This window comes from Rhineura floridana, chromosome 8 (assembly GCF_030035675.1).
Source record: "Rhineura floridana isolate rRhiFlo1 chromosome 8, rRhiFlo1.hap2, whole genome shotgun sequence".
Taxonomy (NCBI): Eukaryota; Metazoa; Chordata; class Lepidosauria; order Squamata; family Rhineuridae; genus Rhineura; species Rhineura floridana.
The window spans coordinates 44,333,434-44,358,784 of NC_084487.1; the positions used below are offsets into that span (position 1 = coordinate 44,333,434).

General features: G+C 43.6%; 1 protein-coding gene across 1 annotated transcript in view; it reads right to left on the reverse strand.

The window, feature by feature from the left end:
- Positions 1-2,704: 2,704 nt before the first annotated feature.
- SUN2 (Sad1 and UNC84 domain containing 2) overlaps positions 2,705-25,351 on the reverse strand; it is a 48,288-nt gene continuing 25,641 nt past the window's right edge. The window contains exons 9-18 of the mRNA XM_061639145.1: positions 21,255-21,473; positions 19,483-19,560; positions 18,482-18,525; positions 17,110-17,272; positions 15,386-15,601; positions 12,334-12,418; positions 11,646-11,761; positions 8,047-8,214; positions 6,499-6,591; positions 2,705-3,994 (exon numbers count right to left, since the gene is read on the reverse strand). Of these exons, the coding sequence (XP_061495129.1) occupies positions 3,878-3,994; positions 6,499-6,591; positions 8,047-8,214; positions 11,646-11,761; positions 12,334-12,418; positions 15,386-15,601; positions 17,110-17,272; positions 18,482-18,525; positions 19,483-19,560; positions 21,255-21,473 (1,299 nt within the window). The 3' untranslated portion in view covers positions 2,705-3,877. The remainder of the gene's footprint in view (positions 3,995-6,498; positions 6,592-8,046; positions 8,215-11,645; positions 11,762-12,333; positions 12,419-15,385; positions 15,602-17,109; positions 17,273-18,481; positions 18,526-19,482; positions 19,561-21,254; positions 21,474-25,351) is intronic.

The following is a 25,351-nucleotide window of genomic DNA, read 5'->3' on the forward strand; positions in this document are numbered from 1 at the left end:
AAGACCACAGTGTTGGCTTCACTATAGTGATTTGAGTTTGTTTTAATGTTTGTAGCTCCTGACGAAGGACCAGTTCCGAAACGCGTTGAGCTTTTAATAAACTTCTTCCAGCACCAGAGCTTGCTTGTCTTTCCCGCCCTTTGTTTAGTTCTGTTCCCTTTTGTTTCTGGTGTATTTTTGTAACATGGAGACTACACATTTTTTCCAAAATGCTGCCACTTTTGCATTTCAGGTAATGCAACATCTGTATAATCCAAAAGAGTTGGCTTCTATGATGTTATTCCCCTACTTGCATCTGAGGGAAAAGGAATGTTGTTAAAGTTATCAACACACAAGGACTTTGCTGTACGCCAGGAGCAGGGGAACCTTTGGCCTTCCAGATGTTGCCGGACTAACTCCCATCAACTCCAGCCAGCATGGCCAACAGTCAGGAATAATAAGAGCTGTGGTCCAGCAATAGCTGGAGGGCCAATAGTATCTTTCTCTCCCCTCACGCCCCGGCTACTGTAGGCCAAAGGTTATTACTGGACCCCGATAGGATGAAATGCCTCTTCCAATAGTGCAGATCATTTTATTGATCACGCAAACTTCACAAAGGGATACAGCAGCCCATTCCTTCACCTTAGTGATGACTGGGTGGCTCATATGGTAGGTCTAGCCTTCCACCATTTTCAACCTGAAACTATGAGTAGTGCAGATCAAGGACAGAACACGCAGTGGTGGGATTTAGTGTACACTCCACCCCAATGTCAGAGACAAGAGATTTTCACTTGGGTGCTTCTAGTAGGAAATACCCCTTTCTCTGATTATAACTACAGTTTCAAGGCCATATTATTATTAACTAAGCACAATCTATGCATTCCTGCTAAGCTATACTGAAGGACTGGAGACTCGCATCAATACTGTTTCTCCACTAACTAAGCACTTCTCAGGCATTTGGGAGTACTCACACTGTGAGTGCTTTCCCCAACCTCTGCGCTCCAGGTGTGGTTGGATGCACCTCCCACATGTTCCAGGCAGCAAGGCCATGCTGGGTGGGGTTGAAACATGTGGTCCAACCACATTAGAGAAAGCTGCACTTTCACGTTTGAGTCACGTGAATTAATCCACATGACTTTTTAACACTGAAGTGATGAGGCCACCCACATAATACTGCTATTTTCTTATGGCCCTGAGGGATAGGTTTTGTGCCTTCTAATCACACTGAGGCCTGTCTTGGGCCCCACTTCTTTGCCTGTTGAGATGTATCATTATGGAGTATTCATTTATACACCGCTTAATGGCCATAGTGGCTTCTACAGTAACTACTATCCTGTCATAGCTTACTCGGTCTGTTGATATAGTTGAGAAAGTAGCTATACTCTCTAGAGCTTGGGAAACTGGCCAAGCTGAACGCAGCAGCAGTCCACTCATCTCAGAATTTAGGATAATGAAGACAAGCACAATTCCCTCCAGGAGCAAGTGTGGTTTTTTGCGCTATGAGGCAAACTCTGCTTCCCACCCCCCAAACTGTTCTATCAACACACACACACAGCTGCAAATTCAGTGTGGATTTTTGCCTCTTCTTTTTCGCTGCCCTTTTGGACAGAATTTTGCATTTTAAATAGTGCTCTGGCTGGGGGTGGGAAGTAGTTTCATGATTAGTTGGCCTTTATGGCAATCAGCATTCTACAGAGCTAGTTGGGGAAGAATATAGCTTCCTGGTTATCATAAGGTCCAGCCTGTAAGACCACTGCACAGACAGCTTGCCCTGAAAATTAAAAAAAAAATTGCTCTTGTATTTTGTTTGGAAGTGTGTACACCTATAGGGCTCTCCAGCAGTTTCACTGCTCAAACCCTGCCCCATCTGTCTCCACCCTTAAATTTGGAAGAAGCCTTAGATGAAGGCACTATTTTATGAGGTATCCTTATCAGGAAAGGCTGCTCTTGCAGAGTACACCTTTTAATGTTAGTAACTACAAATTACCTATTTACTACAAGGTAACTGAGGCCAGCACTAAGAAAAATGTAACAATTAATTTATCTGCATTATCTTATCAAGTAGCCATGGGAATTTTACCAGAGATCACCCTAGATTTCTAGGGATATTCTAGCTTTCTTACTATGCTAAGTTTTACACACACAGGTTTTTATTTAGATAGAAGGGAATATTCAAAACAGCGATCCCTTGCCCTGAAGTGGTACAGTCCATTGTGCCACCCAAGGACTCAATCTCCTTATACTACCTTGTCCTGCCACATGTGTGAATCAGGTGCAGAGGTATGGCAAGGTTTTCCCTCACCCTTGACTGGTTTACCAGGTAGTTCATTTCATGCATACCATGGCAAGTTATCCCTTGATTTGTGGGATATTTGTATGGCTCCTGTGTCTACTCAAAACAGGAGCCTGAGGATTTCACTGGCCTAGTAATAGTGTATTTTGCTAGTAGAGCAGTTGGTGGTTCTGACCTTAGGTCTTTCCTTGTGCTAAGAACTGATGAGATCATTACAGCGAGATTTTACACAAGCTAAATAAGCATTCTACCACTTTTGAGCATATGAAGCCACTGGCATTGTGGCAGTCCATGAGTTAAAACATACAGCCCAAGAGCCAAAAACACCCGTTTCCTTTGCAAATGTAACAAAAGGCAGAGTTTAATTTAAAGCAGGGCTTATGAATGCTTATATTAAGAATAACCACTGTAAATAAAATTTTTATCTTTGAATTATTTTAATCTATTATTTTATTCTGTACTATGTATATATGGTTGTATTTCTTCTGTAACAGCCTTTGGCTATATGCAGTAAATAAATAAATGGAAATGCTCAGTTTTGATAAAACTGAACCCAGACATGAATGCTTATCCCTGGAACCTATGGTTTAATCTCAGGACACCGCATTCTGTTAGGTAACAAGCAGTGCCTCTGAACGCATATAGAGTGCTTTTCCTTTACCACTTAACATTAACAATCAGCCCGCACCTATCAGGATTTAAGGTAAGTAAGCAGTTTCATGCTGGTATGGCAGCCTGACAATATTCATTCCCCCACCCCCAAATAAATTAAGCATCGCAGGATGGGAATGAGTTTCAACAGTAATGCATACTGAGGGGGCTAAATTTTGTTTTCTAATGGAAAAAGGAGGGATAAAGTAGACTTTCCTTCCCATCTTTCAGGAATTCAGCTTTTAGTTGTTAAATACCTGACAGTGCAATCCCATGCATGTTTACTCTGAAGTAAGTTCCAGTATGCTCAATGGAGTTTACTCCCTAATGAGTTTAAGATTGCAGCTTCACTCTTTTAAATAATTGCCTATTTCCCTCTGTCTTTTACTATCTTGCAGAATTGTGGGCTCCTATTGCAGTCAACAGCAAGCCACGTTTTACAGTAAAGTTTTTTAAAAAATGCTGCCAATGCAGGAAATGGAAAAGCAAAAGCACAAAGTCTCCTATCCTTATCCGGGATGGATTTCATAAATACATTCCCCCCTCCAGTATAATATGGTAATTACATAAACGCTACTAGAACCATGATGGCATCATGGCACAGCTCTCTAAAGGAAAAACCAGAAACTATATCCGCTTGGCGATGTAAGTAACGGGGAACATACAAACTGCATAGGCTTAAAAAAAATAGCTAAATTTAAGACACCAAAATCAAGGAGCCCTTTTTCTCCCTCTGCATACTGAAAGGGGTTTCTCCCGCCCCCAGAGAGAACCAATTGACCAAGGGGGGCCTTTTAAGCTTCCACGCTTCCCATCTCTAATCAATGTGACAAAAAGAAGCAGCGCATATGCCAAGTTGCTCTCCTTTCCAACACTGTTTTTCTGCCTGCCTTTTGTCAGTCTGAGGCGCAGAACTTGAGGTAGCCAGCGAGCAAGGCTGCAGCACTCGAGGTGTTAAGGGACTGGCTCTCCATGCACACGGAAACGATAAATGCAGGTGTACTCCGGGTGGCCCCAGTTGCTGAGAACTCTGAGCTCGATCAGCTGAAAGGGTGTATTGCTATCTTCATTCTGAAGATGGAAAAAGAAGGGGGGGGGAGAGAAAGAGAAAGGTGAAATATAACCTTAACCTTGAGTAGGACCCCCGAGAAGCATTAGCCTGTTTCTTTGTCCTGTGGCAGGCACAGCAAAAGGAACCCTCCAGATGCCCTTTTTACTGTGCATTCGTGATGATTTATGCTCATGAAGGTATCGCAGCAGTTATACGCAACCCTGATTTCAATACTGTTTGCACCTGCCAAAGTTTTGGGGCAGACATGCCACTTCATCTCCAATCAGTGCATGTCCCATAGCTTCCTGCTGAAATCCTATAAACACCTTATACTACACAAGTGCCCGTTTAATTTTTGCCCCGCCTTTGCTGTGTTGTAGCACATGAGTGCCCTTCTGGACAGCCATAATGCAACATCATATGGGTGTGTGTGAATCATTGCAGAACAAATAAAGCTAAATGACGTATGGACAGCCCAGTATAAATCCACCACTAATGCACTATTATTACATCAATGACATGCTGCAGAATAGACCCGGAAAAAACACCAATCTGGAGGGGCCCAGAGAGAATATGGGATTGATTGCTTCCTCCTCTCTCAGTCTAGGTAGGCCTGGTTTTCTACAAAGGTTGCCACCTTCTTGCTGGAGAACCACAAGATGTTGGCCTGGCTGATATGCCATGGTAAGCTGCAGCAGGACTAACCATGGCTGCAGAATGCGCTGTCTCCCCATGAGGAACTTACACCCCTTTTGTTCCTCCTCCCTGGGCTTTTAAAGTCAGTGCAGGATGGCACCTAAGACAAGGTTTAGCTCAGTGTGTCTTCTGAACCCAGGATCATGGTTAATGTCTTTCCTCCTTAACTACACCCTGTAACCATAGGATAAACCTTGGCTACAGGTTATGGTTAAGGAAGAGAGATCTTAAACATGATCCTGGGTTCAGACAACAAAGTAAGCCAAAACCATGCCTTAGCTGCCACTCCAACCTAAAAACCCCAAGAAGGAGCAAGGCAAACCATACTGTTTGGGTGCAGGGGCCCTTACAGCCAAAGATCCCAGGAATTTTATGAGACCTGGCCAATTTGGCAACTGTGGGTAATATTCAATGCTAGTCCTACTCAGAGTAGACCCATAGTGACATTAATAGACATGTTTAACTTAGGTTCATTAGTTTCAGTGGGTTTACTCTGAGTAGGATTTAGCTGAATACAACCCTAGGGCAAAACTCTGCCAATAGTTTCAGATGATAGACTAAATGGACCTTTGGTTTGATCCAGCAGGGTTCTCACATTCTAGGTATCAATGACAGCGAAGATCACATTTCTGGCTATCATGTGGTGGTAGTCACTCCTTTCTTGACACTGTTGCCTGTGTTGTGTTGGTGGGAGGGGTGTAAAGCAGATGATTCTGCCTTGTGGTATGGAACTCCTCCCAGCTGTGTTATTGTACCAGAAGTCAGTCTCACTGGCTGTAACAACCTTGCTAATGGAGACAGCCCTAGAGACTTTGAAGCCCATTTCTTTAGCCATCGGGAGGAGTCAAGAGCACATGAACCATTTGGATGTCATTAGAGCAGCTAGTTGTCAATAATTTCATTTATTACTACTACTGCTACTACTACCACTAGGGGCAGTGTATACATTGAATCCCCCCCCCCCCCGTTCCCTGCCACCAAAATGTCTTAGGGCTAGGTATATCATTGTGTATCTACACCTCTTTACCCTCATTTTTGACATTTGAGATGTATATTTTTAGGACCCTCTCTAGTTGCGAGTGTAATTTGTTTTAAATCTTTTTTAAAGAATGTATTTGACATTATTTTGACCTCCCCATGGACCTTCTGGTGAAGTACAGGTAACAAAAAGTACAGGTAACAAATTTCATAACAGCAACAAATCAATGGGAGAGTAGGTACATCACTTACCATCACTGACCACCCCAGCACCCCCCTTAGCTGCTGATAATCCAGTCTGACAGGAAGACTCCATTCCCTCTGAATTGTATTTATTGTCTGTTAATTTTCATTTTGCTCTGTACTGATATATTAAGTTTAGCTTATAGCTTTGTAATACTGAATTTATTCTATGTTCACTGAATTGTGCCTTATTTGAATTTATTGATATCTTCTGTAAGCCAGTTTCTTCCCCACTACCACCGTATTTTGTATTTTGACAATAAATCAAAGTTTGTTGTAAGCTGCTTTGGGCACAGGCACCTCACTGTGGGGAAAATGACAACCAAACTAAACTAAAATTAAAGGAGGAACAGGAATCGTATGGCCCTCCAGGTGTTGTTGGACTAGAACTTCCACCATCCCTCCCCACTGGCCATGCTGGCATTGGGGCTGATGGGAACTAGGGTCCAGCAACATTGGGAGGGCCACAAGCTCCCCACCCCAGCCGAAAAGTTTGGAAAGCTCAGGTTGCCCCCTCTCTGTTGCAGTCCCTCTCCAATCCTACCTTGTCTAGGCTTTGGAGCCACCCCCGCCCCACTCCAAGCCTCGTACAGCTTCTCTTTCATACCTGGAAGTGGAATGTTTGAATGGGATCCCCATCTTGGTTGTACATGAACTGCCCAAGGAGGATGCCCTCTTGCTGCCCTTCTTCCGCTAAGCCCTGTGGAAAACAAATACAGGTTGGGGAGACGGAAGGAGTGAGGTGCGAGAGAGAGAGAGAGACAGGGTGGAGGGAAGGACCAAAGTGAGAACACAGCAACCACAAGATCGGGGGGGGGGGGGAGGGGGACAAGTGCAGTTAAAGGCCACGAAGCTGCATGCTATGCCAAAATGAGAACACGCACAGAAGACAATGAGGGGGTAAGGGACATGCAGGAGTACCAGAAAGGTGGAGGTCATAGTTATGAACGCTGAAATCCCCTTCCTCCTTTCCCAAAGAGCGATCCAGTTTTGGAATCTCACATCCACACCATACATTTAAAGCACATGGCTTCCCTCCAAAGAATCCTGGGAACTGTATTTTACCCCCTCACTGAACTACAATTTCCAGCATCCTTAAACTACAGTTCCCAGGATTCTTTGGGGAAAGCCATGTACTTCAAATGGGCGTTAAATGCGCTTTAGATGTATGGCCTGGATGTGACCAAAGTCTCTTCTACACCACAGTCTGAATAAATTCCCTCTCTCCAGGAAACTCTGAGAATTGCAGTTCTGCAAAGGAGGCCAAGAATTCCCAATGGAAAATTTTCAGTACCTACAGTTCCCAGGATCCTTTGGGGGTGGAGATGTGATGGTTTATGTTGGAATAAGACTAATGCCAGTTAGCATGATAGATGTGCCCACAGCATTGGCTCCCACTGTCCTACCTCAAGCTTCCCTCATTAATGACCCCAGGATGTTTTTTTCCCACTCCCAAGAAAATGCTCATTTCAACCAAGCATCTGAGTTGTCTTGCACATCTGTATTCACACTGTACATCGGCCTTTGCCAACCTGGTACCCTCCAGAAGATTTGGACTACAACTCTCATCAGCACCAGCCACTGGGGCCCTCACTGGGATCAAGGCAGAGTTTAGGATGCCAAGGTACAAAAGGCTGGGCTTCTGCGCCTTTAATAGTTACTCAGAAGAGGTAACCACACCTGCTAAAATTCCCTTATTCAACAAAAGTAAGACAACATTTGCACCATAAATTTATTCCACTTTAAACAGTCATGGCTTCCCCCAAAGAATCATGGGAAGGGTAGCTTCGGAAGGGTACCGAGAGTTGTTAGACTCCTATTCTCCTCACAGAGCTACAATTGCCAGAGTGTTTTAACAGCCAGTCCCTCTTCCCAGAGAACATCTGAACATGTTTGCATCTGGTCACCCTAACAGAATTCAGCAAATTTATGAAAAGCATCTCTCTCTCTTTTTGTTCTTGACCAAATAAGAAGTGGGAGGAAACTCCGCTGGTGAAAAAGCCCTGGAAGCTTTTGGAAGCCCTGCCTGAAGTGTATGGGGTGGAATCACCCCCACCTCTGACTGAGGACAGGAAGTTACTGTTCTCTAGCGCAGATCTTTTAAATTTGCCCCATCTGCTACTTCCTACTAAGCCCGAAGCAAAGAGCAACTTACATAGACCGCAAAATCCTTGGGGGCACTGGGAATGGTTCCTTTGGGTGAGAGAGATTTGGGGATGTGCTCTAGCGTCACAGCAGTGGGATGGATGCTGCTTGAAAGGCGGATGACAGCAAAGCCTTGCGAGCCTTGGAATGCCCAACAGTTCCCAGGATGGACGTCTGGCTGAAATGAAATCAAACACACGTACCCAGTTTTAGGTAACAGTAAGAAGCATCCATATGTTAGACTTTATCCTTCTATTTAAAAGCATAGACACACTCTAAGCTCCAGGATGGTATTTGTTCAGATTTAACACAACCTTTTGTCCCTTGTGGTACTGTTGTCTTATTCCAGATAAAAATAGAGTAAAGGGATTTTTAGGCAAGACTTGTATTTAACAACTGGCCTGCTTGCCAAGAAATCCCATGAGCAAGCAGGCTGACAGAAGGATGGATTGCTCCATTCCAGGTGCAGTAAAAAGTAGCTTTTTAATCTTGTTTTTAGGAAATTTTGTTGCTGTATTTTTGTTTTACGTAATCTGCTTAAAGATTTTATTATATTAAGCAGCATGAAATATTATAAAGGAAATAAAATCCCTCCACTGCTAACCCGCTTGGTTTCTGCGATAGCCACTGAGACAGAGAAGCCGCTACTAATGCTGCCAGCATGGAAACATACTGGGCTGGTGGACCAGCCTGCTTTGTAGAACAGGATTTTTTTTTATTAGCTTGGTGAGAAGATGATACGCTGCCATTCCTTGCTGGTTGTGGAGGGCACTTATGTAGCAAGCATAGAAACACAGGCTATTAGCCTCTAGTAAAAACATCTGCAGGCTAGTAACTTTTCTGGGATTATTTTCAAGGCTGTTTGAGGCTGCAATCCTATGCATGCTTTGGAAGGATTAAGTTCCATTCAATAAAATATGACTGACTTGAGTCAACATGTCCAGGATTATGCTGTTAATTCACCATCAGAGGGGCAACTGGCATCTTGTATACTTCTCAACATATTGAAACAGGTGACTTGAGAGCATCAGGAAAAGAGTACACTTGACTTCCATTTCCAAGGGTTCAAGGTGGAACACGTTATGATAGACATGGGGCTGCTGCTGAAAATGGCATCAATCATGTCACGGCCTTTTCCTCTCCCCCTGTAACGTGCAGGAATGCTCACCCTTTTGATGACATCATCATACTGAGGTTTCAGACAGTGTATGTGGAATGGGGCCCTTCAGAGTGGTATTTTTAGTGTCACAACAGAGGGACAGCAACCTGCTCAGAGCCACCCAGAAAGCTTCACAGCCAAGCAGGGATTTGAATCTGCACTGGACCCCCTGTTCCTACATTCACTACCTCTCTGCTTTCAGCAGATACAACCTACAAAGTGGTTTTTAAATCTTTTTTGCAGCATTTCTATTTATTTTCTTACATTTATATCCTGCCTTCCTTCCATCTTGGAACTCAAGGCAACATACGGGTGGTTTCCAAGCAGTCACCCATCCAGGCACTGACCAGACCTGCTTAGCTTCAGCAAGGTGGTGGCTTCATGTGCCTTCAGACCAAGGGATAATGACAGCAAGGGAACGAAGGCACAAAGAGAGAGACAGAAAGAAAGGGCAGGGTTTCTCAGGAAGACCAACTGTGTCGGGTTCTAGATTCTGTCCAGTATAGAGTACAGTAGGGCCCCACTCATACGGCGGGTTACGTTCCGGACCCCCGCTGTAAAGCAGAACCCACTGAACTAACTAAGCACATAGAAGAACAAGCCTTGCTGAAGCAGAGCCAGCATGGCTTCTGCAAGGGAAAGTCCTGTCTCAGTAACCTATTAGAATTCTTTGAGAGTGTCAACAAGCATATAGATAGAGGTGATCCAGTGGACATAGTGTACTTAGACTTTCAAAAAGCGTTTGACAAGGTACCTCACCAAAGGCTTCTGAGGAAGCTTAGCAGTCATGGAATAAGAGGAGAGGTCCTCTTGTGGATAAGGAATTGGTTAAGAAGCAGAAAGCAGAGAGTAGGAATAAACGGACAGTTCTCCCAATGGAGGGCTGTAGAAAGTGGAGTCCCTCAAGGATCGGTATTGGGACCTGTACTTTTCAACTTGTTCATTAATGACCTAGAATTAGGAGTGAGCAGTGAAGTGGCCAAGTTTGCTGATGACACTAAATTGTTCAGGGTTGTTAAAACAAAAAGGGATTGCGAAGAGCTCCAAAAAGACCTCTCCAAACTGAGTGAATGGGCAGAAAAATGGCAAATGCAATTCAATATAAACAAGTGTAAAATTATGCATATTGGAGCAAAAAATCTTAATTTCACATATACGCTCATGGGGTCTGAACTGGCGGTGACCGACCAGGAGAGAGACCTCGGGGTTGTAGTGGACAGCACGATGAAAATGTCGACCCAGTGTGCGGCAGCTGTGAAAAAGGCAAATTCCATGCTAGCGATAATTAGGGAAGGTATTGAAAATAAAACAGCCGATATCATAATGCCGTTGTATAAATCTATGGTGCGGCCGCATTTGGAATACTGTGTACAGTTCTGATCGCCTCATCTCAAAAAGGATATTATAGAGTTGGAAAAGGTTCAGAAGAGGGCAACCAGAATGATCAAGGGGATGGAGCGACTCCCTTACGAGGAAAGGTTGCAGCATTTGGGGCTTTTTAGAGAAAAGGCGGGTCAGAGGAGACATGATAGAAGTGTATAAAATTATGCATGGCATTGAGAAAGTGGATAGAGAAAAGTTCTTCTCCCTCTCTCATAATACTAGAACTCGTGGACATTCAAAGAAGCTGAATGTTGGAAGATTCAGGACAGACAAAAGGAAGTACTTCTTTACTCAGCGCATAGTTAAACTATGGAATTTGCTCCCACAAGATGCAGTAATGGCCACCAGCTTGGATGGCTTTAAAAGAAGATTAGACAAATTCATGGAGGACAGGGCTATCAATGGCTACTAGCCGTGATGGCTGTGCTGTGCCACCCTAGTCAGAGGCAGCATGCTTCTGAAAACCAGTTGCCGGAAGCCTCAGGAGGGGAGAGTGTTCTTGCACTCGGGTCCTGCTTGCGGGCTTCCCCCAGGCACCTGGTTGGCCACTGTGAGAACAGGATGCTGGACTAGATGGGCCACTGGCCTGATCCAGCAGGCTCTTCTTATGTTCTTAACAGAATGGCACGTGATGCCCGAAAACTGCCGTAAAAGTGGAACAAGCTCCGTATGAGTGGGGCTTTAGTCTAACTGAGACTGCTGCATTAGAGAAGCGCTGTAAAGCAGGGCCCTACTGTATATCCAAAGCCTTGATACTCTTCATCTGGGAGGAGTTGATAACAGCACACACCACAGTGTCTCCAGCTCAGTCCTGATACCTGCTTGAGCATGATGTTTATTGAGCCAGTCACTCTCTTTTTCAGCATATCCTATCTCATAGGGTTGTTCTGAGGATAACATGGGATAATTCTAATATATGCTAACCTAAGCTTCTAGGATGAAGGACTGTTAGATAAAAAGGTAATAAACTGGATGAGGTTTGGGATTTAAGACAGGCACTTTGCGGGAGAATGCGATGACCGGAGGAAAAGTAAGGATGTGGCCATTCTACCTTTAATAAATCATACCTGCAGAATGACTCGTGGAGACTGAGAGTGGTACCACAAAGGGATCCCAAAGAGACTAAGCAGTGCAGTTTTAGTCTCGTAGGTTTCTGAACACCGGGTGCTGATAACACTGGCCCCTGTAATTAAAAAGACACGGGTGAAGCCAAGCCAGATCATTTTGCTCTCTGCTTAACACAGGAAGAAAGCTGATGCACAGACTATCCTGCAGGCAATCAGAACTCAGCTTTTGCATTACCCAATACTACAAGAGAGCCTGAAACAGAAATTCGACTGTTTCACGCGCACTTGCATGCATTATTTTGACTGAACAACTAGGGGTCTAGAGACCTTTAAAAAAAAAACAAAAGAAAGAAACTGAACTTTTTGGGAGGGACTGAAGAAACCAGACTTGCTGAACTTTCAGAAACAGATGTGGAGATGCAGAAGGTGAAGAGCCCTTTCTGGTTTTTCAGCTTGTAGTGGAAACTGGCCACAAAGTCTTAGGTTATTCTTGACCACCATGAGGGCTAGAAACATAGTTTTTTTTTTTTAAAGTAAAATGGAAGATTCTCAGGCAATTCCTTCCGGCAGCACAACTGCCCCTTCTCCACCCCACCCCCACACACCAGTTTTGCACATTGGCCACTTTTCTTTTGATACTTCAACAGATACTATAACAGGAAGACAATGTTACCCTGGGTTTGCATACCTCCAGATTCAAGTGCATAGTCAACCATTCCGATCCGATCTGCGCTGTAGCGCTTCAGGGCCTGATTCACAATATGGTGCACTTGCTGAAACAAGAGAACAGGACTGAATGCTCGTAGAGGACTCTCAGAACCCCAGCGTTTTATTTTCTGAAGATTTATTCTCTTCTGCCAGGCTAGAGCTAAACCATGGAAGTGACTAAGCTTTCTGGCACAGATCCTGAGGTTGTTTGTATATCAATGCACCACCAAGTCATTCCGTATACTGGAATCACTGTGCCAAAAAATTGTTCGAGGTCATCAGATGCCACAGCTTTACTCATTTGAAGAGGCATAAGCTGTGACTTGCTGGGGAAGGGCCATAGCTCAATGGCAGAGCAGCTGCTTTGCATGCAGAAGGTCCCAAGTTCAATCCCCGGCATCTCCAGGTTGGGTTAGGAAAGACTCCCTGCCTGAAATCCTGGAGAGCTGCTGCTAGTCAGTACAGACTACCCAGAACGAGATGGTCCAGTGGTCTCATGCAGTATAAGCCAGCTTCCTTTGTTCCTGGGTACCTTACCATCCCCCCCAAAAAAACTAATACAATATTATCTCTGTCATCCTGAAAAACTGTCAGAACCCACACAGCAGGCTATTATTTTGCTAACAGACAATGCAGCCCAGGATGCAAGTTCAGGCTTACTTTGAAGCTGCCCCAGGCTCCTACTGGGAAGAAGGGTGGGTTATAAATAAACAAACAAATAAATATCAGGCAGGCAAAATCATGTAGTAGCAAAAGTCAGAGATGCAGATTGTAGCAGGGAGCAAAGGTATGGCTGATAGTGCCACCTAGTGGATGGCAGCTGATATGCTACCCAAAATAATGCCCTGTCATCGAAGTTGTTACTCAATGTGTGAGTGTGTGTGTGAGTGAGTGAGTGAGAGAGAGTGAGTGAGAGAGAATGTAGGGGCAGGATATAATCCATGTGTGCGCTTGTGCAAATACAGAGAAAAAAATATAACCATGGGGTGGGAAAGCCCTCAGGGCTGCTATTTTAACAATCCATGAATGGTCATGCATAAACATTTGACAATTGCAGCAGATACTGTCAGGCGGATGAGTAGCCAAATACCAGTAATGGCTGCCCACAAATAATTGCTGCAGGCAAGTTGAGGAGGTACAGACAGTGGAAGCAGAAACAGAGTTGGGTGGCTCTGGCATCTACCTAATGTGGCAAAAGGTCTAAGACCACCTTTGATACAAGTCACTTAGTAAACAAAAGCCATCCAAAGACTGTACTACACTTTGCTTTTCATATTGTTCTAAGTTTAGGGGATGATCTGGATGTTCTCATGGGTTCCCTTCCAACTCAGAGGCTCTTGATTTCTGCCAGTAGATTGCTTGAGGCAACCTGGTCAGAGTCTTGGATTTGCTAATCATACCCAGTACCTTGGAAGTATGAAGTGCTCGCTACCTTTCCTCTCTCATAGAGATTAGCCTGATGGCTCTTATCTTTTCTGGAGAACAAGGGAGCAGACAGGGACTGTCCTAGAAGGCGTTTATCTTCTCCATCTCCTCTAGCTAAGCAATGTAGCAATCCAGTTTTTGTGTAAAAGCTGGGAAACAAAACAATGAGTTTGGTTTCTTCACATACCAGTCAGACTGGCAGTTTAAAGCAGACAAAAATGGAGGGACAGAACTGAATTGTTCTTTGCAAGAAGCTTATGCTGCTGGCTGGCTCTCTGAAGGTCCGATGTGGGAGCAGAGGATTTGGGGGGATCTGTTTTGTGCTTTATCTCCACCTATGCTCAACCTGTATGTCTGTAAATAAACACGAACATTCCAATATGCTGCTCTGCCTCCGGTTCTTTTAGGTATATGCTGTGGATGCAAAGTTTCCAAAGAAGAATCAAACCTGGGATGGGAACTGCAGCCCTGGAAATTTTAAATGCTCAGAGAATTGGGATGAGCTTACCAAAATGTAGCACACAGCCTGGCGATGGGCCCTGGAACAGGGATGAGCCTGGGAGGCCTCAAGAGCTCCAGGGTTGAGCACAGAGAGGGAACTATCAGAGGAACATAGCTGAGCTGATGTCACAGGACTTCTGAGTTGAGAAATGGCTGCGACAGCAGGAGAGAGGCAGGGAAGGGTATAGACCTTACCAAAACACTTGACTGACTGGTCCAGCCGTGTATAGGAGGCCTGAACACTGGTTCCTTAACAACAATATTTGGCGTTTATAAAGAATTTTCAGTGTTAAGAGCACTGCACGCACATCATGTTAGTCATTGTTAAAACAGCTGCATAAAGAGGTGAGCCAGTAGCACTGGTCTCATTTTGCAAATGTGGGAGCTGAATCTCAGAGTACGTAGCTCATCTAATAACATAGGAAACGGCCTTATACTGAGTCAGACCATTGGTCCATCTAGCTGCCTACACTGACTGGAAGCAGCTCTGCAGGGTTTCAGGCAGGAATCCCTCCCTGCCCTACCTGAAGATGCTGGGGACTGGAGAGCAAAAAAGCAGGAAAGGAAGCACCCAAACATGCTCCAGCAAAAGAGAGGGGGGCCCTCACGTTGCCAAACCAGCAAACAGCAGAGAGTGAGAAACGAGAAATTTTTATTGCAGTCCAACATATTTTGGATGTTGGCACACCCGTAGTCAAGGGCAATCTGCAAAAGCTTTGTGCAAACAATAGGCTGGTATCTCATCAATGTAACAACGTTTGGCACCTTGAGGGTCCCCCTCTCTTTGGGTGGAGGATTGAACTTGGGACCTTCTGCATGCAAAGAAGATGCTCACCATGGAGCTACGGCCCTTCCTCTGGCCGGGATGGGCAGACTTTAGGTTTTTTTTCTAGAATCCTGAAGTCCAGCAACCAAATCGACATATAAAAATAGTGGCTCAAGAGGAAGGACATATACTAAGTAGTAAGGGAAGGATGGCCCTGGGCACATGCTCAGCCCAAGACAAAAATCCACACCAGGGTTCCCCCATCCCTCCATCTGTCTTCATTTCACCCAGCCTAATTTAGGGCCAGGGAAACCTTTTCATCACTGAAGCAGATTCTCACCTCTTCTGTTACTCCAATGACTCCTTCTCTTTGGAGTACTACCCCGACGTCCCGTGCAGAAAGCCGTTGGCCTTCGGAGATCTTGGCAAGGATCTGGCGCTCCAGGTTGCGGAGCTGTTCCTGCAATTCCTCCCGTTGGAGGAACAGACTGCCTGTTCCATCTTCTCTACTCTGGGACAGGAATCGACCAAGCCATATGGGAAACTGGATTTCCACCTAAAATCCATCAAAGAGAAGAACAGGTTGCATAAACACTTTCCCAGAACTTCTACAGAGAGGATAGCAAGGGATTACTGAGAATAATTAACATAGCTCCCACCTCTGCTCTTTCTATGATCCATACTGGGTGGGGCAGAGATCCTTAAACACACGTTTCCAGCTTTTCATGTCTTTTAAGTTTGCTGTCTTTATTTTAGCCTCGGTTCCGTCCGACAGCGATTAGTTTTGCTTGCTTGACTTGTTCTTTTTTTTAGCTATTCTACAACTGTGCAGCTTGACTTGTTCTATTATTAATTGTTGTACCCAGTTTTCAGATCTTTTAATTGTTCATGTTTTATTATATGTTGTATAGATTTTGCATATGGTGACGGACAACACATGTTCTATTGGTTGCTCAGCTGCCCTTTCTGCAAGAAAACTGGGACTTTTGTTTTCTAGATTTACAGAGAAGCCCTGTTTCAGAGTTAAATGTGTCCTAATCAGATTTATCCTATCTGTGGACTAAAGATATTTAACATACAGGTATTCTTGTTTTATGCACTAAATTGGTTTCACCTTTTCAAATAAATGTTTTTGCTTCAGGTTAAACACTTTTGTTGTGGAATTTATGGGGCTGCACCTACTGCTTGATGATGGCTGCCTAATCTGGTTGGCTTTAAGTTTTAGGAGGGCCTTTGGTTCAAAGGTTTGCACCTGGGCTGCCAAAGTGCACTGATCTGGAAAGAAACTGGGATTTTTCAGGTTAAGGTAAGCTCTGTGATCTCCACTGTTGTGCTGATGGAAAGGTGGGCTATAGTAGTGGCAGTGCAACCTTTGTCCCCACCCAACACTCTTGTGCCAATTGTCAGATGTTTGAGCAATTTACCAGATGATCATGTGATATCCCACAGTGCCACTATGACCATAGCCCAGAGAAGTACAAAACTCTGTATAAGAATATAGGAGCAATCTTTATGGAACTGGAGTTACTCACATAGATGGAAGGCAGGTGAGATTCATGTCAAGGGTGGGGACAGTTTGGTTGGGGGCAAATGGTGACCTCCACCATCCCCGGCAGGCCACCTTTACAGATAGGGGAGCTGCCTGGCATCTATCAATCACCTGGCATCATTATGACATCAGGTGACAACTTCAAAGGGGCTTGCTTTCAGGATTGATCAGCACTGACAGAGAGCCCTGCTTGCCAAGGAACAATCAGGAGCACATGTTAATCTCCAGATTGTTCCTTTGCAACCACATTTTTACCTGCCTCAGACTTGACATCACATATGTGAGGTGTGGGGCAGGTGAATGCAGTTTGGGGGAAAAACAGTCTTGCAGGCCAAACTGAGATCTCTGCCAGGGCAAGATTGGCCAATGGGCCAGAGGTTCCCCATGCCTGGTTTATGCGATACCAATCTCTGCATTAAAAGGAGCAGAGCCCACTCCCTCGTGTCTGGCTCTCCCACACTAGGGATAAACATGTAAAGGCTTCCCAGCTGAATGAAATGTAGTGGGAAACTCACATCTTCCCGCATTCCCTTGATCTGCCCTGGCAAAGAATCCACATGTTTTGACAATGCTTTCTGATCAGAGGCCAAGATCACAAATTCCTTCTTCAGGCTTGCCAGCTGCGCCTCCAGCATGTTCATCTCCTTTTGAAAATTACCCATCAGACCATGTGTAGAGCTGCAAAAGCAAAACAAAAATTCACATGCTTCTGAGATATAGCCAAAGTAGGTGACACTTTAATAATTTCTGCCGAGTGTTAAACTTGGGGAAGGCCCATAGCCCAGTGGTATGGTAGAGCATCTGCTTTGCATGCAGAAGGTCCTAGGTTCAATCCCCAGTATCATCAGGTAGGGCTGGGGAAAGACCCTTGCCTGAAACCCTGGAGGGCCACTGCCAGTCAGTGTAGACAATACTGAGCTAGATAGACCACTTGTCTGACTCAGTACAAGACAGCTTTCTACATTTCTATGTAGTGGAGAAAGTTCACCAGCAAACCCATTAAAATAAACATCAGACTGTATAATCCAAGTGGTGTTTTTGCACCCCTGTGCTAACCATAATCTTGTATCCTGCACAGAATGTGAAACCCCGAGACATGAGTTTCAAAATGTCCTGTTTGCTATTAATCTTGCAGAAGTCTCTTTGGGAACCTTTTTGGCTGAAGAACAGGATGAAAATGTTTCAAATAAATAACTATTAAAATATATTTATGGAGGAAGGCTGTGAGAAAGCCATTGAGTATGGCTCTTTACATGTACCTTGCTGTCCCAAAAATGGCACATAGCTCCCAGCTGATCTTTGAGTGCAATAGATCTTGGGAGAAAACACCCTTAAGCACACTGATGCAACATTAAAATGAAATTAAATGTCTGAACTCCCATCTGCTCAAAGCATATTTGAGCGCCAATTACAGGCTTCTTGGGGAAGCCATCTGATTTGATAGGGGTAAAAGTTTCAAAGTAAAGGTGCCCAACTTGTAATAAAAGCAAGTATTACCAGCAGTGAAAATGTATTTTGCGAGCCCATTATTGGTCAGCATCTCTACTTAAAAGCAGTCAAGACTCAATGTGAGTGCCCAAGGTGCTTTCAGGGAGTGCTGAAACACCTTGGACAGCTCCTTGAAAGTTTGGAATAAAACTCAGAGCAGATTCATTGCCCCACTGACATCAAAGCCACCAATACCCATCGCTTCAAAGGTTGTAAATAATATGAACACCACTGACGGAAATGACGCAGATTATTCATGCGCCCTGTTGTTCTGGGAATTTATAAGATTTGCTTTCAAGTTACCAACAATGCTGTTTGCGTGCATCCCCAACCACTCCCATTTTTGTAAGACAGGAACTACCAGAGTAGACAACTGCTTGTCCACAATGCTCAAATCACCTTTGCCATTGCGAAGTCATTTGGACCATCCGGGTCTCTGTATCCTGTGGGGAAAAAACAACACTGGTCAGGAGGACACAGAAACAGAGCAGGACAAGATCCACTAGTACAGGAATTCATACTTGAAGGAGCACCACTGTGTGTTCATCTAGAACTGGAGAAGCACAATACACCAGAGCAGTTATTTAAACAGCAGAGTGAAGCACATGCTTAAATCTCTCCCACTGGGAGATTAGCAGGAGAGGTGCTTAACTTCAGCTGGATCACACTTCGTAATGTTGCAAGATGTTTCAAGGTGTAATGAAACAGAATTGAAACATCAGAGTAAACATTTTACATTTATTATAAAAAAAAAGTAAAGTGAAAACTATAATTGTCATGATTAAAAATTAAGAAAACCATCCAAGCTACAAGGGCAGTCCAACAGAGACTGCATTTGCATTGCACACTAAACCGTGGTTTGGCATTACATGTGCTGTAACAAGCTCAAGTAAATTACCAGGCGCTCATTCCTCTTGTGCAGTCAGAAGGAACACTTCGGGGCAGGGCAATACCTCAGAGGTAGAGCATCCGCTTTGCATTGCAGAAGGTCACAGGTTCAATCCCTGGCATCTCCAGATACAGCTGGGACAGCCTCTTGCCTGAAATCCTGGAGAGCTGCTGCCAGCCAGTGTTGACAGGAGTGAGCTAGATAGGCCAAGGGTCTGACTCAGGATAGGACAGCTAGCTTCCTCTGCAGAGAAGTTTCACTTTCAAAAAAATGTCATCTTGTGTTATGTGAACAAGGAGTCCTGGCTTACACTTACTCTTGTGTGTTTAAAAACAACCTAGCTTCAAAACATAGGTTATGAAGCTGGCTTGTTTAACTAACCAGACTTTATTGTAAGCCAGGATCCTTTGTTCATATGACACAACAAACCAACATTCTGTGATAATGAATGCAGCCAGTATGACAGCCTTCTCCACACATTGCCTCTTTAAAGGGTGAAGACAAGTTTTACCTCATTAGTTTGGGACACTTTCTTCAGGAGACTGTCAAGATCCTTCTGCAGCTGGGATCGGAAAGCATCCAACTCACTCTGCAGTCAGAACAGAAGTAGCATACGGATTTAAACAAATCAACAATTACGACCAATTAACGGTCTGCTTATGAACTGATGAAATAAATCTAACACAATGAACCAACATATTTACATACTGCAAAACTGTAATAAAAGCACCAACAAATACATTAAGTGCCATTACTTTTTGAAAAATGGTGTAACAATCTGTGTTTCCAAGCCCTTTCCCCTGTGTAATGTTCTCTTGCCAGAAATCCCCCCTTAAGGTCCCATTTGCTGTTGAAGTGGTACCTTCCGGGAGCAAACAGCAGCTTCAGAAGGGCAATTTTAGGTGGAAAAATGGTAGCGAAAAAAGGGGGCTTAAGCTTCCAGCCCCATGATTTCAAATACAAAAGATGAAAGTCCAGAGAATACATGTCCCAGCTAGATCTAGATGCTGTTTACCACCCCATAGAACTAGGAACTAGGTTCGCTAGCTGGTTCCTATCCGTTTTAATTCTGACAGTCCGACTTTCGGTGGCAATCTGTCTTTTTTTTGTTCCTGTTTGTTTTCGCAATTGCTGATCCACTGTTTTTTTGTTGTTGCTAAGTGAAAAAAATAATGTAATTTCTAATGAAAATGCTAATGCTGCAGGTGCTTGTTCCACCTTTCCCCCCTATTTACATATCAATTACACAGATAATCTCCCATTGTCTGTCTCTTGCCTCAGGCTAACTGATGTGCTGCTTAAAGATGACTCCCACCCCTTCGCTATTCTTGTTGTTTTGCAGTACTTTTGATGTGACCACCACTGCATATTTTAACTTCTTTTCTTTTTTTTTAGGGAATTTATAACTAAGGCTGCAATCCAATACACACTTACCTGGAAGTAAGTCCCATTGAACCTAATGGAGCTTACTTCTAAGTAGACATATATTGGATTGCAGCCTAGGTCATTCACTCATGCACTACACAATCAGTCACACACATACAGTGTGGCAGCAGATTCAGAAGCGGGTGGAGGTGGGGAATCCTGTCCAAGTGTGCTCCGTACTACAATTTAATGGGCAGGAGAGAAAAAAGGATGGGTTGTTGGTCATTTCTGAGAATTAACAAAAGAAAAAGAAAATTGGAGGGAGGTTAATGGATGCAAATGGTGATTGTTATCACCTAGACAGCAGTTAGGAATGCATCAGCTTAGAGGAAAGCCAGCTACAAAGACAATAACTTAAAATTTGGAGCAGATTTTTTTTTTTAAACCATGCCAATGACAGCTGCAACCCACCACAAGAAATCAACACCGGTCTGAAAACACAGCAGATTGTTAGATTATGTCAAATTCTGGTAGCACATGATTTAGCACATATTCTGCCCCATCCCTACATAGAAAAACAAAAAAACAGCTTGGTTTCTGCTGAAGCCACGGGACATTTTCATACACAGAGTTTGAAGGAGCTTCTATATAAATTGGGTTTGTACCATGAAAGCAAAACCTACACTGGTCAATTGCTCCTTGTTCACATTACAAAAGCATCTTTGAGACTCCTTTAATTGTATAAAGCAACATATAAATAACATTAACTTTTTTTGCATTCTCTCCTATATGACGGATGATTAGATGTTAACATAAAGAGAGAGGCTCAAATCTGGTTTAAACTTCCCTGTGAAAAACACCCACATTTGTAATTTAGTCTTCCCCAGATACCCTCCTCGCTGCCTGTAGCTGCCCTACCTGGAGGTGAAGGTCTCTCTCTGCACGGAGCTCCTCTCGCAGGATAGTCTCTCGTCGTCTCACCAGCCCATCCAGAAGGGACAGGGTGTCGGCATCTGACAGAGCTGCCTTTCCCATTGCCTTTTCTCCTCTTTGCAGCTGAAGCACTGACAGGGCAGCTTCCAGGTTATCAAAATGTCTCTCCAGCGCCTGGAGTCGAGACAAAACCTGCTGGTGCCCCTTTTCACCCAGGGCAGTAAAAAAAAAAGAGAAAAATGCAGATACATAAGGCTATTATAATCGATAATTTAGTAATCTGTCCCCCATCCCAGGATTGAATGTAAAATGCTCAATGGGGGACTGCCTTTGAAGAGGCAATGCAGAATGTGGAGGCCTAGAGTGTTTGTGGGCCAGGAATGGCAGGGAAGATACAACTCCTATTCCCAGTCAGCTGCACTTGCTTCTTATTTGCTCCCAGACACAACTCATGGAGCTGGTAAAATGCTCTTTATAGGAGAGATGCAGGACCTATGGCCCTCTACACATTGCTGGACTCCAGCTCTTACCAGCCGCAGCCAGCATGACCAAGGATGATGGGAGTTATTGTTGGAATAGACAAACTTGCATGTTCATATTAAGGGATATTTGGGGAAATATCCCACGTACCTGTTTACCATGATGTAACTTCCTAATGGGTGGGATTAGTTACCTGGCTTCCTCCTCCTTTGTCCTGGAGATTTTTGAATAATCTCCATTGCTGTTCTTTTTACCTCTGGGAGAGGCCGCATGGCAGATGCTCTCTTCTGAGAGCACCACTACTAAAGACTAAGATGGACAGAGACTTCTATTTTGTCTTTCATCTAAGCTAGAGCCTATGTTTCTGAAAGGTCGTGAGTAAATATTCTTTATCTTTTACCTAAGAAGATTGTGTCTGTTGTTATTTGTGTCTAGGAAAGGTTTACATTCTCACTCTGCTGCTTGCATTTTTATATCTCTGCTAAGAAATAGGACCACGAAACTTAGTTCCTATTTCACTTTATATTTTTGAGATACCAAACAGTTATGGTCCAACATCAGCTGGAGGGTCACAGGTTCCCCAACCCTACTTCACTGTAAAAATCTGGAAGTGCCTTGTAGGGATGGAAATATCTGTCTGTTTTGGTTCTCTCCGTTTCTCATTGTTCCAATGTTAAATTCAGTTCTCCACATTACTGCAGCAATCTGTGAACTTTTAAAAAAATTCTCATGAAAATTCTCCACCATTTTAGTGTGAACTTCTCCAAACACACACATTTTTGGAGGCCGTTTTGATAAAGGTACACATTTTTACAAGCCATTTCTCATCATTTCATGCCTTTTTGCGCATTATTTTCACCCATGTATTCATTTTTATGCACACTTTCCCCTAATATATGCATTTTTATAAATGTTGGTGAACTTCATCCTAAAACTCTAATAAATGAGAATTTTGAAGGATGGCTGGGTTTCGGTTCTCATATTGTTCCAGAAATTGCAAACTTGATAAATTCTGCTTAAAATGTGAACTGAATCAAAATTCGCACCCATCCCTAGTGCCTTCTCCCATCTAAACTGCCTTGAATGCTGAGGCCTGCAGATGAAAGTCCTGCCCCATACATATCTTCCTGAAAGAGACATGGTAGAGGGGGAGGGCAAGGCTTTTCCAGGTGTGGTGCCCCCGCTGTGGAATGCCCTCTCCAAGGCAAAAATTTGTTTTGTCCACACAGGCATTTTCTGTAAGGCTTTCCAACTGTTTTCATGATCACAAATCACTCTAATATGCCATCTGGATGGGGGGGAAATTCAGGATACAAATTCTCTAATAATAAACAGCAGTCTGACATGACACTAGGGATGGGGTGGGGGGGAAGAGTTCAATTCATAGCCATCCTTCAAAACCCACACTTATCTGGATTTTGCAATGCAGTTCTCCAAACCACCAATGTTTACCAAAATGCATATATGAGGGGTAAGTGTGCATAAAAGTGAATATATTAGTGAAAATAATATAGAAAATAATGAGGATTTTTTAATAAAAAAATCACAAACTGCTGCAGAAATGTGGAGAACTGAATTTAAGATTGGAAACATAAGAAACAGAGAACTGAACCTGACAGATTCTTCCGTTCCTACTCGACACCATGTCTTCCTCCCCCCTCCCCTGGACTTAACTTCCTACAGATCTTAGCAATGCATTCCCATGTGAACTGGCAGGACCGTTGCATCTCCAGACTGAAAAACTAAATGGAACAGCCCTCATTATATTGCTTTATTGTTCCTATATTGAGAGGCAGTGTGGTGCAGTGGTTAGTGAGTGAGAATGGGACCTGGGAAACCAGGGTTCAAATGCCTGTTCGGGGTTGCTGTGAGGATAAAATCAGGAGGAGGAGATCCATGTTCATATGCCACCTTGAGCTCCTTGGAGAAAAGGTGGGATATAAATGTAATAATAAATATACCCAGGATGGGGAATCTGTAGCCCTCCAGATGTTGCTGAACTATAACTCCCATCAGCCCCAGCCAGCATGGCCAATGGTCAGGTCCAGTAACATCTGGAAGGCCAAAGGTTGGCCATCCCCTGCTAATCTCCTTTTTAAATGAATGAAGCACTTTTTAAATTATTATTATTTGATTTATATCCCACCCCTCCTTCCAGTAGGAGCCCAGGGCAACTTATATTTTTAAAAGGCTGACAGTTTGCCTGATGCATGAGAAGTCGAACACTCCTTGAAATAATAGATACTCGTATGCACCTTCAAGTGCTCAAAGAGATTCAGATGTATTAATTAGTTCAGCCTTTCCCAACATTTGGGTCCCCAGATATTATTGGACTATAACCCAGCCAGCATGGCCAATGGTCAGGAGTGATGGGAACTGCAGTCCAGACACATCTGGGGACCCAAATATTGGGAAAAGCTGATCTAGTTGCATTTCTTCATTTAATAGAATTTGTATGCCACTTAATTATAAAATCATCTAAGCAGTTTACATCAAATATACATTAGAATAAAAGTCAGAAGTTTAAAAAGGTTGATCTAAAAAATCAAAATATAAATAAAACCAGCAGTTAAAAATATGCATTATAAAATAAAACTGCATATTAAAATACACATCAGCTTTACATATCTGGGTAGGTTTGGCCAAACAAAAACATTTTTAGCAGATGCCTGATAATCCTTACAAACAACCCTATTATTATCCCCAGTTGGGAAACTGAGGCTGGGAGAGAGCAGCTTGCCAAAGTCCACCTAGTGAGCTCATGGCAGGAGTAAGATTTGAAATGTGGCCTTCATTATTTGTAGCTCAGTCTCTTTATAGCCACTATGGTGCTATATCAGTTCTCTGTGAAAAAGAAATTGACAATCAAGCATTCATCCTCCTAGGAGGTACATCTGTAACACAAGCTAGATTCACAATATCAATGAAGTACTTCTTCATGCAGCACCAAGTTAAAATATGGAACTTGGTTCCACAAGATTATAGTGATGGTGACCAGCTTGGATGGCTTTAAAAAGGAATCAGACAGGGGTCACATGCACACCATTTATAGCACATGGCTTCTCCCAAAGAACCCTGGGAACTATAGCTTAAGAAAATGCCTTAACAGTGTTGGGAACTGTAGCTCTGTAAGGGGTAAACTATAGTTCCCAGGAGTCTTTTGGGGAAGACATGACTGCTAAAGTGGCAGAAATGTGCTGTAAATGTATGGTATGGATGTGACCAAATTCACAGAGGATGAGGCTATCAATGGCTAACTGCCATAATGTTTACGTTCTACCTCTGCTGTCATGCCTGTCAATATCAGTTGCTGTGGAATCACAAGTGGGGAGAACATTATTGTATTCATATCCAGCTTGTGGGCTTCCTACAGACATCTGGTTGGCCACTGTGAGAACAGAATCCTGGACTAGACCTTTGGGGGTCTGATTCTGCAAGGCTCACTCTTATGGTCTTAACTCACTATAGCTCCCGTCAGAATGTTATGACTGTGTTCAGCCTGGATTACAATTTAGCGACAGCTGGAATAATCCAAACAGTGAAACATGGGTCTGCATGACTGCACAAACACACCCACTGACCTAATTATACCCCTATGAAGT